Source organism: Carassius carassius, chromosome 4, assembly GCF_963082965.1.
Source record: "Carassius carassius chromosome 4, fCarCar2.1, whole genome shotgun sequence".
Lineage (NCBI taxonomy): Eukaryota > Metazoa > Chordata > Actinopteri > Cypriniformes > Cyprinidae > Carassius > Carassius carassius.
The window spans coordinates 8,416,803-8,432,684 of NC_081758.1; the positions used below are offsets into that span (position 1 = coordinate 8,416,803).

The 15,882-nt window shown below is 41.3% G+C and overlaps 1 protein-coding gene across 3 annotated transcripts in view; it reads left to right on the forward strand.

Annotated features, from left to right (window-relative positions):
- The first annotated feature begins 9,919 nt into the window (after positions 1-9,919).
- LOC132133162 (integrin alpha-X-like) overlaps positions 9,920-15,882 on the forward strand; it is a 122,166-nt gene continuing 116,203 nt past the window's right edge. For all 3 annotated transcript variants that reach the window (XM_059545913.1, XM_059545905.1, XM_059545921.1), the window contains exons 1-4: positions 9,920-10,122; positions 10,576-10,696; positions 11,041-11,135; positions 12,558-12,613. In XM_059545913.1, the coding sequence (XP_059401896.1) occupies positions 10,014-10,122; positions 10,576-10,696; positions 11,041-11,135; positions 12,558-12,613 (381 nt within the window). In that variant the 5' untranslated portion in view covers positions 9,920-10,013. The remainder of the gene's footprint in view (positions 10,123-10,575; positions 10,697-11,040; positions 11,136-12,557; positions 12,614-15,882) is intronic.

The window sequence follows — 15,882 nt, forward strand, 5'->3', positions numbered from 1 at the left end:
GTAACTGAATTACTCAAGTAATTAAACAAATTACTTCTTAAAATCCCTATAAACCTCGACCGAATAGATAGACAATAGAAATTAAACTCTTAATAATTAAATATGAGTCAAACATGGAATAGTTTATCCTTTTAAATCATTTTAGCTTTATTTAACATTTCAGTAACAAATGTAACCTTTAGTTAAACAGAATTCCTCTGCTACACATCTGAATAACAAAAAAAGCTTAACTTAAGAGAAGTTAAATGACATGTATCAAGCTGTAAACATGAAACTTGCTTTCAAAACAACGAGTATCATATATAGTCATGTGTTTCAACAAAATTAACTCATTTCTAGTTCACTGTAACCTTTAGTTAACGGTCAGAATTCCTCTGAAAAATATCTGAATTACAAAAAATATAATTAATCAAGCTGCAAATAGTTCATATTTCAAATCAATGAGTAACATATTTCATGCATACTGTATGCAGTCATATGTTTTTCAACAAAAACTAATTTCTACTGCTCAGTGCTCAGCTGACTGTGCTTCCTCCTTTTTGAAAAAGTGGTTGTATCTCATTAATGTAAGTCTCTCAAAACGTTTGCTTGACAGTCGGTTTCTCCTGGGGGTGAGCACAAGATTGCCCAGGCTGAAAAGCCTTTCCACTGGTGCGCTTGATGGTGTGGTTGTGTTGTACCTCAGAGAAATGGCCTTAATCCTGGGATACTGTCTAAGAACGCCCAGGTCAGACCCTACAGATTTCAAATATTCAATGACCTCTGTTTTAGCAGAGTAGGCACAATCCTCCTCCTCAAATGAAAAAAAAGTCATCAGTGGAGTCAGCATGCTTGTTGTAATGTTGATAATTATGCTGTTGGTCTTCAAGAGGCATACCACGGCACTCTGTAGTAAGCATTGCCCTAACAGTGTCTTTTTTCTCTTCTTCTCTGATCCAGCGTAACTTAAATTTGGGCAAAGTGACTCCAGCCAGGAGAGCTTTTTTATTGTCCATCATATCATTTTGAATCTCGAGAGTTGGAAGAAGGGTTCCAAAATAGCAGTTATCTTCCCCTTGCAATATGTCTAGCGCTACAGTGAGTGGCTTCAACACAATACAATATTCCTTTAGAAACAGATACTCCCGATCATTGAAGCATTTTATTCCAAACTGAGCGCAAACAGTATTTAACTCAGCAACTGGAATGTCAGTGATCCTGGACAGAGCATCGTGAAATGAATTCCATCGTGTTGAAGTAGGCACTATGAGTTTTTTCTTGAAAAAATTATCTACTAACTCTGAAGCCACAGAAGAACGATTGGCTTTTGTCCACAGTGCAGAACACTTCGAAATAGCACTTCTGTAGATGACTTTGGACTCATTTGCTGTAAGTCATTTCTCAACATCATAAAAAATTAAGTTCAGTGTGTGTGTGATGCACACCTTATGTGTGGAGGGAGAGAAAACTGTCCATCAGAGTCTGTGGAGAGAGTCTGTGCAACATCAGTAAATGTCACCTCTTCATCTTCCTTTGACTCCTCATCAGAATCTGATTGCTCGAACATTCTAAATGCTTTGACAAAATTGGATCCGTTGTCTGTCACAGTTGCTGTCACTTTAGAGTTAAGTCCATAAGCTGAATGGACTTGTTCGATTTCATTGGCGATTACATCATATGTGTGTCTCTCTTTAACTCTTTTACAAGCTAATGCTGCGTGTCCGTGTAGAAAAGTAGAAGGATCAATCCAATGAGCCGTCATTCCGAGAAAACTTTTGTTATGGCTCGTCCAAATGTCGGCAGTCGTGGAAATATATTCCAAACTCTCGAATGTCCTTTTTAGCTCAATTTCCATGTCAGTGTAACACTTATCTAAGTAAGATGAAAACGTTTTTCGATCAGGCAGGGCTGCTTTTTTGCCAGACACAGGTATTTTGTTTAGTATGCGCCTAAAAGACGGAGACTCTACAGTACGCATAGGTAGCATCTCTTCCACTATGTAGCCTGCAATAATTTTTTTTAAGCTCACCTTCAGACACTTTCTGCACCGCCTGTGTAAAATCAAGTTTTTTCTCCCCGGGACATAGCTTACATTGTACCGTTATGTTCTTGTCTACCTGTGTCAAAAAAATGAAATAATTGGAATATTTCCATTTACTAAAACAACCACTCGCTTCTGCCGACATCTTCCACTTCAGACAACGTAACCAACTAGCGCGCCGTGAACTCGTCATGCGCAACTGCACTACAGCTAACGATTTTAAAGAGGCAGCGTTCACTTTTACCTTTGGCGATACATTTCGATTTTAAATTCAATATTGATTTATGCAAACCTTTTGAACTAATTTACAGTATGTAACGCAAGTACATTATAAGTAACTGTAATTAAATTACCTAAAAATGAAAAGTAATCCATTACTTTACCTTTTCAGTGGATAAGTATTTTAAGTACAGTACTTTGTAACGCATTACACCCAACACTACTTACGTTGTATGTATGTGTGTATAGTTTGTGTATGTGTGTGTACAGTTTTGGTATTGTGGACAGCAAAGTAAGAATTTCATTGCTCAGGGAAACTTGTTTTTCTCACTAGGTACATGAGAATAAAGGCTTTGAATCATTGAGAGTCTAAAATATAAATCCAAAACGTGTTTATTTCTAAAAAATAAAAAAATAGAGATTTATTATCATTTTTATATAGAGCTCTATGGGAATCTAGTGGCTAAAACATGGAATTTCAGATTTTTTGTGTTTGTTTTCTTACTCCCACCGGATTGAACTAATCTGCTTTTAAAATTGGATTTTAAAGGCATGGCCTCTATTTTAACATGAAATTAGGGATGTCCCGATCAGGTTTTTTTGTCCTCGAGTCAGAGTCCGAGTCATTTGATTTTGAGTATCTGCCGATACCGAGTCCCGATCCGATACTTCTATAATACATAAAAACAGAATAAAGAAGAGCGAAAAAACAGATCCAGGATGTTCAATAAATTACATTTTGAAATATATTCAAATATAAAACAGCTATTTTAAATAGGCTAGTAAAAATATTTCAAAATCTTACTGTTTTGCTGTACTTTGGATCAAATAAATGCAGGCTTGGTGAATAGAAGGGACTTCTTAAAAAAAAAAAAAAAAAAAAAAAACCTTAACAAGCTTACTGTTCAAAAACTTCTGACTGGTAGTATAGGCAACTTTATTATTTCTAGCTTTTAATTGGCTTAGAAATCTATTAATGCTGGACAATAACAAATAATAATGATTTGTTTATATACTACAAACACTGTTTATCACATAATAATGCAGAATAGTTTCTATACTGTAATAAATACTATGTCAATCAGCACTGCATTGTTCATACTTTATTTATCACCTGCTGGAGATGACTTGAAGAACAATTTATTGTCGTGATCGTATATTAACGTCTTCGTGTTTGCATAAGTTTCTGTTTTCCTGTGCGCACCACAGCATAGCTGGACGCTTTTGTCCATATTAGGAATTTCCTGATATCAGCGCGAGAGCGCGCCGGCTTCGAGTATGAATGAAACACACACTGCATGAGAGTTTAGCGCTCTGTGATGTTCATCTCGCTGTATCCTGAGTCCGAATGAAATATCAGGTCATGCGCAAACTATCATGTCTCTTTGAGTTTGAATCTATATTTCCCTTTCATAGGTCACTTCGATGCTGCGGTGGCGTCACCACGTATGGGAACACCTTCGGTGTGACGAATGTCTGAAGCCCTATACCATCCCGCCAATCCTATTGGCCAAATAGCGCGTGGCACCGCCCAGCATGCGTAGGCATATATATACCTGGTGCCGCGCGCCATTTACCTCAGATTTCATTCCTTCAGTACGAAGCGAATCTTCTGTGCCCTATTATCTCGCGTTCTCAGCGATCATCTACGAGCAGTATACTCCTCTCCGCGGACGCGATGAGTCAACGAAAGGTAGGAGCCGTATGATGGGTTATCACGAGGAGGCACTTATGAGAGGTTCGTTGCAGCCTCTCTACAGGTTCTCTCCTTGATAGCCTATGGCTACAGTAAAATATGCATACACTTCCCCTGTGCACTAACGCCATTAGGAAGTATCCGCGCTCTGGAGTGTATTTCTTAAGTCGCCTCGCGTCTAACCCCCACCGTTTCGCTTCTGCGGTCGCCGAGGCCCCGCACGAGGTGTTGGTTAGGGGCGATATGTGCGGCTTGAATATGAATACAGTGATGCACTGGAGTTCCATGTGCTCGCTCTCCCCCACTCGAGCGCGTTAATCAACAGTTTTTGCTCTTCAAATGGTGGATTACGGCTCACACAGCCGCCGCGTTTTCGCTAGCGGCTTGGCCCGATGTTATCTTGTTGGATTGAATCCTGCCGTGGATACGCTTCAGGATTATATACAACGAAACGCAGCGAGTTTGACGCACACGCTTTTCTTCATGTTAATATGCCAGGGACTATGCCCTTCACTGAGAGTGCTGTTAGACTGCTAATGCACATCTACCCTCTCACTGCAGTCCCCATACTCTAACTTTGACTGTCTCGCAGCAAGGGCACCTCGAGCGTCATTGAACTGAGCTATCATTCGCGCGCCCCTTCAGACACTCTGCACAATCCAGTCTTCAGAGTTTGAGGGACGGCGCGGAGGCCGGCAAAGATGGCCAGCGTATGACGGTTCACACAGCCACCGCGTTCTCGCTAGCGGCGTGGCCCGATGTTTATCTTGTTGGATTAAATCCTGCCGTGGATACGCTTCAGGATTATACACAACGAAACGCAGCGAATGTGACGCATGCGTTTTTCCTTCATGTTTGCTTAGGACTGTGCCCGCCTCCAGAGAGCGCTGTTGGACTGCTAATGCACATCTAAGCCTCTCACTGCAGTTTCCACACTCTAACATTTGACTGTCTCGCAGCAAAGGCTCCTCGAGCGTCATTTAACTGAGCTATCATTCGCGCGCCCCCTCAGACACTCTGCACAATCCAGTCTTCAGAGTTTGAGGGACGGCGCGGAGGCTGGCAAAGATGGCCAGTGTATACGGTTCACACAGCCGCCGCGTTCTCGCTAGCGGCGTGGCCCGATGTTCATCTTGTTGGATTAAATTCTGCCGTGGATACGCTTCAGGATTATACACAACGAAACGCAGCGAGTTTGATGCATGCGTTTCCTTCATGTTCTCTAACATTGACTGTCTCGCAGCAAAGGCACCTCGAGCGTCATTGAACGGAGCTATCATTCGCGCGCCCCCTCAGACACTCTGCACAATCCAGCCTTCAGAGTTTGAGGGACGGCGCGGAGGCTGGCAAAGATGGCCAGTGTATGACGGCTCGCACAGCTGCCGCGTTCTCGCTAGCAGCGTGGCCCAATGTTTATCTTGTTGGATTACATCCTGCCGTGGATACGCTTCAGGATTATACACAACGAAACGCAGCGAGTTTGATGCATGTGTTTTCCTTCATGTTCTCTAACATTGACTGTCTCGCAGCAAAGGCACCTCGAGCGTCATTGAACTGAGCTCTCATTCGCGCGCCCCCTCAGACACTCTGCACAATCCAGCCTTCAGAGTTTGAGGGACGGCGCGGAGGCTGGCAAAGATGGCCAGTGTATGACGGCTCACACAGCTGCCGCGTTCTCGCTAGCAGCGTGGCCCAATGTTTATTTTGTTGGATTAAATCCTGCCGTGGATACGCTTCAGGATTATACACAACGAAAAAAAAAAAAACCCGCTAATATTGTTTCGGGCCGCGTGGGAACGCTTGCCCGGCATTTCTCAATGGGTGTTACGCACAATTTGTCACGGATACACCATTCAGTTTCGGAAAGGCCCGCCCCCTTTCCGCGGAATTCTCTCCACGGTGATGAAACCGATGGACATGGCGGTGCTGAGACAGGAAATGAGCAAAGGGGCTATAGAAGAAGTACACCCCTCTCAGATGGAGTCAGGGTTTTACAGCCGTTATTTTGTGGTACCAAAAAAGGACGGCGGATTACGACCCATTCTGGATTTACGCCGTCTAAATCTTGCACTCAGGTCGAGCAAATTCAAGATGTTGACGGTAAAATCTATTTTGTCTCAGATTCAACCAAACGACTGGTTTGTCACGATCGATCTGAAGGATGCTTATTTTCATATTCAGATCATCGAGAGACACCGGAAGTTCCTCAGATTCGCTTTGGAGGGCAAAGCGTATCAGTACCGCGTTCTTCCCTTTGGCTTAGCGCTAGCTCCCCGTACATTCTCAAAATGCATGGACGCAGCTCTGGCCCCGTTGCGGCTCCGGGGCGTCCGTGTGTTAAACTATCTGGACGACTGGCTGGTGTTAGCGCAATCTCAGACTCAAGCACACTCTCATCGAGATATTGTGCTAAATCATTTACACAGCCTGGGTTTACGCACAAACTTCCAGAAAAGTGTATTAATCCCCTCTCAACGGATTACCTTTCTGGGAGTAGATTTGGACTCTCGCGCGATGACAGCAAAGCTTTCTGTCCCGCGCGCTCAGTCGATTACGTCATGCGTTCAGCACTTCAGGGCGGGTCACACAGTGACAGTGAGACTGTGCCTCAGACTACTAGGTCTAATGGCGGCGGCGCTTCCCGTGATTCATCTGGGTTTGCTTTACATGCGCCCGTTTCAGTGGTGGAAGAAACGACAGAATATTTCACCCCGTTGTTCTCCGCATCGAACGATCTCGGTGACGCGGAGGTGTGTGATGTCGTTAAAACAATGGACATCAGCCGAATTTCTCCTCACCGGGGTTCGGCTGGGAATTTGTGCTTCCCGAGAGACTGTCACGACAGACGCGTCTTTGACCGGGTGGGGAGCTGTTTGTCAGGGGCGCCCAGCCCACGGAGTGTGGACAGCGGCACAACGCAGCTGGCACATAAACAAATTGGAATTACTGGCGGTTTTTCTGGCTCTCCAGTATTTTTCGAGTCTACTGACCGGCCGTCATGTGCTTCTCAGAACGGACAACACTGCGGTCGTGGCTTATCTGAACCATCAGGGAGGATTACGTTCTCGCCCTCTGTGCAGACTGGCGAGGCGGATTCTTCTTTGGTCTCACGACAAATTTCTGTCGATCCGGGCTGTTCACATCCCCGGACGACTGAACTTCGGAGCGGATTTATTATCCAGGCAGACTCTGGAACAAGGGGAATGGAGATTACACCCCCAAACGGTGAATCACCTATGGCATATTTTCGGGGAAGCGGAAGTGGTTTTATTCGCGTCGAGCACGACTACGCATTGCCCGCTATGGTTCTCCCTAAGCCCTCCATCACCCCTGGGTCTGGATGCGCTAGGCCCAGGGCCAGCTTGTATGCGTTTCCTCCGATTCGGCTGGTCCCAGCGGTATTATGCAGAATACGGCGGGACAGAGTGGGACAGCTGTTGCTGGTGGCTCCGCGATGGCACACACAGCCGTGGTTTGCGGATCTCATCAATCTGTTAGCGGGCTCTCCGGTGGAGATTCCCCTCAGACGGGATTTATTATCGCAAGCACAGGGACGGATCTGGCATCCCAGGCCAGATCTGTGGAACCTGTGGGCGTGGCCTCTGAGCGGAGTGAGTTGATATGTCCCGGTCTTTCTGCTGAAACTACCGAGACTATACTGAACTCTAGAGCAGTTTCTACGAGACGCTTATATGCTTTCAAGTGGAAACTGTTTATGACATGGTGTGAAACTCATGATGTGGATCCAGTTTACTGCCCTGTGGCTTCAGTACTGGAGTTTCTTCAAGACCGTTTTTCGGAGGGATTGACACCAGCCACCCTGAAGGTTTATGTGGCAGCTATCTCAGCTCACCATGAGCATATAGGTGGTGTTTCAGTGGGTCGTCATCCACTGGTTTCTCGCTTTATACAGGGTGCGCGACGGTTGAGGCCTTTCCGCCCTGTGCGAGTTCCTTCATGGGATTTATCCATTGTGTTACTGGGTTTGTCAGGGCATCCGTTTGAGCCCCTGGAAACTGTATTGGATAAGCTCCTGTCTCTGAAGACACTTCTTCTCATGGCTTTATCCTCCCTTAAAAGAGTTGGGGATTTACAGGCTCTCTCTGTCTCACCCTCGTGCATGGAGTTTGCACCAGGCTCTGTGAAAGTGTTGTTGCGACCTAGGCCTAATTATGTTCCTAAGGTCGCGTCTAATCCTTTTCATTTTCAGCAGGTGGTCCTGGAGGCCTTTTCTCCTGCTGCGACAGAGTCTGGAGATCTAAGTCTTTGCCCTGTGAGGGCGTTGAAGACTTATGTGGATCGCACTGCCCCATGGCGTGAGTCTGACCAGCTGTTTGTCTGTTTTGGACATAAGAATAAGGGCCATGCAGTTACGAAACAGCGCATGTCCCATTGGCTGGTGGAGGCTATTTCCTTGGCCTATGAGGCGCGCGGGCTCGCTTCGCCCTTAGGAGTAAAAGGTCATTCCACGAGAGCAGTGGCTTCTTCTCAAGCCTTTCTCAGTGGATCTTCTATGGATGATATCTGTGCTGCGGCAGGCTGGTCCTCACCGAGCACTTTTATCAGGTCTTACAGTCTGGATGTGAGGATGGCTCCTGGCTCCCGGGTTCTCTCCGCTTGAGCAGATGCTTCCTTGGATCCAAGCTATCAGGTACGTCAGGCGTGATGGTATAGCGTTCCCATACGTGGTGACGTCACCGCAGCATCGAAGTGACCTATGAAAGGGAACATCTCGGTTACGTATGTAACCTTGGTTCCCTGAATAGGGAACGAGATGCTGCGGTTCTGGCCGTGAAGTACCTTGATAGCTTTCTTCTCTTCTCGTCATGAAATCTGAGGTAAATGGCGCGCGGCACCAGGTATATATATGCCTACGCATGCTGGGCGGTGCCACGCGCTATTTGGCCAATAGGATTGGCGGGATGGTATAGGGCTTCAGACATTCGTCACACCGAAGGTGTTCCCATACGTGGTGACGTCACCGCAGCATCTCGTTCCCTATTCAGGGAACCAAGGTTACATACGTAACCGAGATGTTATTCACACCAGCTCTTGAAAACAAAGTGGTGTCATGCCGCACGCGTCGCTGTTTCTGTGTGGAGTCAAAAGGGTCTAACTCTGTGCCACCGCATAACAAAAGATGTGTTAAAAATTAATGAGAATATATATATATATATATATATATATATATATATATATATATATATATATATATATATATATATATATATATATCCGAGTCCTGATCGGGAGGTAAGGTCCGATTCTGATCGAGTCTGAAACCACGCGATCGGGCCCGATTTCCGATCACGTGATCGGATCTGGACATCCCTACATGAAATACTGCCATAAAAATAAGGTAATAAATTATTATTATTATATATATTTTTTTATAATAATAATAATAAAAAAATATTTCAATATTGAATAGTACCATGCAATCCTTTCAAAATAAAAAAGAAAAAATAACAAACAAAAATGTATTACATTAATTTTACTGAGGAAAAAAAAAAAAAAAGAGTTAAATTTCAGGTGTCTGGTCTGGTCCAGACACAACACAAGTGTGACTGCCGAATGAACAATACCAGAGGATTAAAAGTACATCGAAATGATTGCTTTTAAATAAATTTTCATTCAAGTCAGAAATATAACATGAACCCAATAACATCAACATAACCCAATGATTAATTTATTAGGGTCATAACAGGTAGAAAGAGCATTTAACATTTAACACCCTGTACACTTTTCACTAGTTTACAACATAATAGTCTTTGGATATCTACCTTAGTAGTATCATGTCTTTTAGACTTTTTGGAAAGTGCAGGATTGTGTGATTTTGTTAGGTGTCAGTAGAGACTTGATTCTTTACTGCTGCATATCTGCATCTGCTCACTGGCTGCTGCTTGGTTTCATCGCCCTTCACTGAACTTTCTCATGATTCACCCCCACATGATGTTTCACATCAAAATAACATAGCAGCTTTGTTTCACTTCACTTTCACTCTGGAACTTACGTACTGTGAACGTGTTTGCTTTCACTCAGATAATTCCTCTTTATCCTCTATAATCACCTTCGAATATGAATATTTATCCATTTAAATCTGTTGTGGATTCTAAACCATTATCATGCTGTATCTTTCAACTATGTCAAGCTTTTTTTATATATATATTTTTCGGATTTCTCCTGCGTAAGTAACCGATTTTGCTTATCTTTTTGAAATACAGTGTTCCTAAAAGTTTTTGAAAACTTATTCCACACTTGATATTGTATGAATAACATTAAGTGGATCATCAGAGCTACAACTGTGGTTACTCTGCTTGAGGTTTCTGTATGTGTAGCCAGTGTATGTATAGCCTACTCCAAACACTTTATAGAACTATATATTTTTTTTAAAACACAGTAATGTATTATATTATGAATGTGTTTTTTTAAGAATTTATCTCTATTTCCCACAAAAACAACGATTGTTCTTTTTACCATATATATAGACACACACACAGAGAGAGAGAGAGAGCGAAAGAGAGAGAGAGAGAGAGAGAGAGAGAGAGAGATATCACATGTTGCCACGTGCTGAAAAGAGGCATTAAAAATGTGTAAAAAGACAAATGGTCTTAATTGTCCTGACTTCTGTATCTTCCAGTGGCATGTCATTCCTTGGGGTTCAGTTTAGAGACACTGAATCCAAGAGTTTTCACTGCGCCTGAGGTAGGCTCTCATTTCGGCCATCAGGTTTGTCATTTTGGACCTACGCAAGGAGACAGGTGAGGCCTGCATTTTCATAAGGTAGAAATAACTCTTTATGGTAATGACCAAATTTAGAGATTATTTTACATTAATATTTTATATTGTGACCAAAATCACTCATTCCTAACTCTATATAAATGATCACAAAAAGTTTGTGTCCGTTTACTGGAAAATTATGAGGTTATAATTCATAATCCAGAGTCAGGAAATCTTCTAAAATGTTTTAAAATTTCCTTCTCCCCAAGTACATCTCTGAATCATCATATACAGACATTAATACAGTTGCAATAATGTTGCGTTAATGTCCTGTTGAAACACTGCATTTCCTTCCTTTACCATATTTGTCTTGTTCCCTTTTTAGTGTGTTAGTGACGGCACCTAACCTTCATAATGGAACTGGTGGTCTTTATAGGTGTTCTTACAGTGGTAATCAGTGTATGCTGCTCCCAGTGACAGGTGATATTGCTCAACACCATTACAGTACATAAAACACTAAAACAATTATAATCTTAAATCAAATTTAACCACTCTTTTCTTTTCTTATCTATCATATTATCAAAAAAAATAATAAAAAATAAAAACCTGGCTACGTGTTCTGTACTAGACTAACTGAGACTCGTCATGGCACTTGTATACTGTTATTGTTCTCTTGTTGGTCTGATTGCTTCTATTGTTCTCATTTGTAAGTTGCTTTGGATAAAAGCGTCTGCTAAATGATTCAATGTAAATGTCAATTTTGCATGTACATCATTATAATACTGTATTATGCTTCAAAGCTTGCTAGAAGCAACCAACATTTTGGATATCTATCTTATCTGACCTATCCATTTCAGGGAAAGATGTTCCTCTAATAACAGAGAGATACCAACATCAGCAGCACATTATAGAAGAGTTTTTATGACAGTCAATCACTGTTTGTGTATATCATTACAATTAATGACAAATTCCATAAAAAATGTACAGGTCTTTTTGTTTTGGTCATGGGTTGGAGCAGTAGTTGGTATTAGGTGTTCAAAACAGGCCCACCAGCAATAATATCAGGCCCACAGGCAAATTATTTTGATGACATCTGGTTTTGAAATAGATATATCTCATGACAGCAACAGCTACTCACAGAGTATGTGAGCGTGCAGGGCTGGAGCGCCGAGTGGAGCGGTGTGATTTTGAAAGGACCAAGGGGTGGATTCAAAAGAGTGCTCCACCACCACTCAATTAGAAATTGTAATTGGTTAAATTAATATTATCTAAAAAATATGTATGTTTTAAGCATATGATTATGCACGAACTAAGCTTATTCACACTTATGATAAAATATTTTCATTTAACAAACTTGCTTAATCATTGTTATACATTGTTAACTGTGACTTTCTCACTGTGAAACACATATTGCTTTAACTCTGATATATTGTATATCTTGCCTAATCTCTTATGAAGTCATATTATTAGTTACTGCTCTGCTGTATTTTGGTTTGACCTGAGCTTGGTTCTTTCACATCCACTTTTGTGAGATAGAAAATATGAAAGTCATCACATGTATTTTAATGTTTTTTTTCTTAGTAATACAAACAAAAAAGTAATTTATATATTTATTTATTTGTTTACTTACAGCTTTGACATTGAGAACTATGAGAAATAGATTATTTCCTCACTCAAACGGAGGAAGTAAATCTCCAATGTTTGTGTCAAAGTTTCAACACTGCATTTTACAGAAAAAAAAATCCCCGAAAAGTCCTTACACATGGCTCTTAACACAACACTATTTCTTGTAAAGTTGGAACGTATTGTGAAAGATGCCATACAAATGCATATAAACTATAAAAGGTGTTTTTTAAAGTTTTTGGTATTTGAATTAACTGCTAAATTTGATTTCACTTTCAGTTGATCCAGGCATTGCGTTAGGTTTGGCTCTCACCTGTGATGATGCTCAAGCTTTGGTAAGTAGTGTTGATTATGATGGCAGTGGTAAAAACAAGTTGAGGAAGAGGTGAATAAAATGCATTTGTCCTGATGCATGCTTAAATGCATAAATGTTTCCCAAGGCTGACTTGCTGTATGAGGCATTCAATGTAGTAAATTTCTTAAATGAAAACAAAACCTGACTTGCAACATAAAACAAACAAATTATATACTGCTTACATGTTCGATCTTATAGCTTCATGTGTATGCTCTAGCACCAGCACAAAAGTGCCAGACTCTGACCAGAGTCAGAAGCGCCAGACTGTCCTTGCAAAGTTGAAACTGCCCCACCTTACAGAAACTGCCTTTGTGCCTCAGACGCATTGTGGGCTTGTCTGCATGTTCAGGAAACAGTCCTCATCCTCCATAAAATGTGTTTTTCTGTAACAGTGTTGTAAATATAACTTAACCACTGATTTCTAGTTGTGTCCTCTTTTGGAAGGCCAAACAAAGTAGTTTCACTTTTACAACTAAACACACAGCAACTCCACAACATGGCGCCGGTTGCAACATTCACTGCGTTTACATGGACACTACTAATCCGATCGTAATAGGACTAGAAGCACAATCAGAATAAAAAAAAAAAATCACATGCAAACACGTCAATCAGATTGAATTGGCCAGATCCGACTAAATTTTGATCGGATTGTAAGGGGTGGTTTATTCCTTTTGTAATCTGAGCGAGAGGACATGTAAACACTTGATCAGATTGAAAACCGAAACTGGAAAGTACTGCACATGCGCAGTGACGTAGAAATAGCGTAATGGCGTATGACGCGTGTAGCGAGCTGTTCTTCCTGGTGAATAAAGTGTCATAAATAAGTGTCCTCTCATTATAAAACTCCCCTTTCACTCAGCGTATGTGAAGTGGAACAGGACCACATCCCACCAGTCCTTGTTTAAGACTCTAATCAACAGACGACTAGTATTGGGTGCGGGAAGGGGCACTTTTACACCTTTTTTTTTTTTTTTTAGTAACATTAAGCAGCACAACAGTTCATGTGCTGGTCGTCGCCTAATTAGGACCCGAAGTAGATAAATATCACGGGTGCTTTTTAAAACAGTATGCATCAGCAGCGGGAAACTCTGTATATTCATGCAGTGTGCGCATGTCAAAAGAGTAAATCCGATCAAAAGCTTGTGACATGTAAACACGCATATCAACCCAATCACTTTATTCAGCGTTCATGTAAACACTATGTTCGGATTCGTCAATCAGACGGAATTAATTCCGATGGAAGCAAAAAGTGTCCATGTAAACGGACCTAGTGAGAATGAAAGTTATGCTTTCTTTGTGTGAACATTTGGGCAGTTTTATGCAAATCTTTCCACATTGTGACTTAGACATGTGAAGGCGTGTTAGAATGAGCCTTTTTAGGAGGGCGTGTTTGTCTTAACTTTTATAAACAATTTTTCTTTGGATTCGAGATTTTAGTCTTTAGTATTTAGTCTAACTTTACAGAGCTTGTAACATTCCAAACAGAAAGGAAAAAATAAATCACACCATATGACCCCTTTTAGTTCCTACCAGGCCTAAAAGTCTACCCCTTACTCCCAGGGAGGCCAATGAATGGCCAACGCCCTGTCTGCTAAAGGCATAGTTTCTGGCTCAAGACATCTTAGGTTTCTAAAAAAAAAGAAGGAAATTGCTAGAGGAAAGGTAACAATCACCTTCTCATAATCGTGAGCTTCATCTTTCAAAATTAATGTAAAGACAGTTAATAATGTCCTTAGTTTTACCATCAGGTCAAGTCCAAAAGGGGAACAGAGTCACATGACAGGCACACTGATGAAGCTCGTATGTGTTTGCACCCCAGGACACAAGCCACGGACGGTTAAGACAGCTACCTCTATGATGTGACCCTGTCTCTTTTTCTCATACACATACACAAGCTCTCTCTCTCACACGAACACACGATGCGCCAATCTCAGAATTTGAACAGTCAGTAGCAAATACTAAAACTAATAACAAAACATACTTACAGTAGCTTATTCAGAAGTGCCAGATTCTTGTAGCAAAGTCAGAATTACCTCCTCTACAAGGTTCACGAAAATACATTGCTGATCTGTTGTAACTTATAAGTAATCTTAAATATTCCTACATGCATCTACTTTCGAAAGGTGAAATAAAGTTATTTTGCTTTTGCCTAGAAACACACAGCATCACACTGACATGGCTGCTTTCTCTTTAAAATGTTAGGAGTACTAAACATGCTTGTGTCAGTGTCTGGAAGGCTTACTGGGAGCCTAGCAACCTAAAGAGCTGCAAAAATGGGTCATTTTTGCAAGGAAGCTTATGACAACCTTAACAACTTGACAAAGCTGCAGAAGGGGTTCGAGTCTCTAAAAGCCAGAAATCTATAACACATTTATTAATCCTTTAACGTGTACGATCACACCTGTGTGATCAGTCTTGGCTGGTCCCTGAAGCATATGATCACACACTGGTGTCATTAGAATTTTCAATGTATCTCTTCCAGTGGTGTCAAAAGTATTGGCATTCATTACTCAAGTAGAAGTATAGATACTAGGGTTTAAAAAGACTTTTGTAGAAGTTGAAGTATCAACACAAGGTTTTTACTCAAGTAAAAGTGTAAAAGTACTGGTTTAAAAACTACTTAAAGTATAAAAGTAATGTAATGTAAGAAAAAAAAATGCCATTAAGAACAAAAGCTTAGGCCACGCTACAGGGGCCTATTGTGCACTACCCCACCTCCTCAAAAAAAACATTTTTCTAAAGGCCATAGGCCATAATGACTATAATGTTATATTAAAATGTTCATGTTGAAATATTTGGGATGCACTAGGCTACATGTTTCAGCCACATATATGACCATTGAAAATGAACGCACTTTAGTACAATGCAAATACATTAAAGGACTAGAGATATGATGACTAGTTGCCTATAAGTATTGTAATGGTGCAAAAAGTCAAACTTCAGAGGCATGTCATCAATAACCTTTAATTGAATGTAAATGTACATCCAAGCTTAGCTGCAGGAATCTGCGAGGGCAATGGACAAGAACATTGGTGTACCCAGGGCAGGCTTAGTAACAATTACCCTTGTATGGTTGTCTATTTACAATAAACGTTATAGTGCTGTCAAAATGAATGATTAATCCAAGTGTTTAATCAAAAACTAAAAATTTAAAATAAATCATAATCCTGATACCTTCTTGATTGATAGCTTCCTGTATTCGGTTCGATTGGAGTGCTGTCTGTCACTGTCTTTAATCAGTTCTGTGAA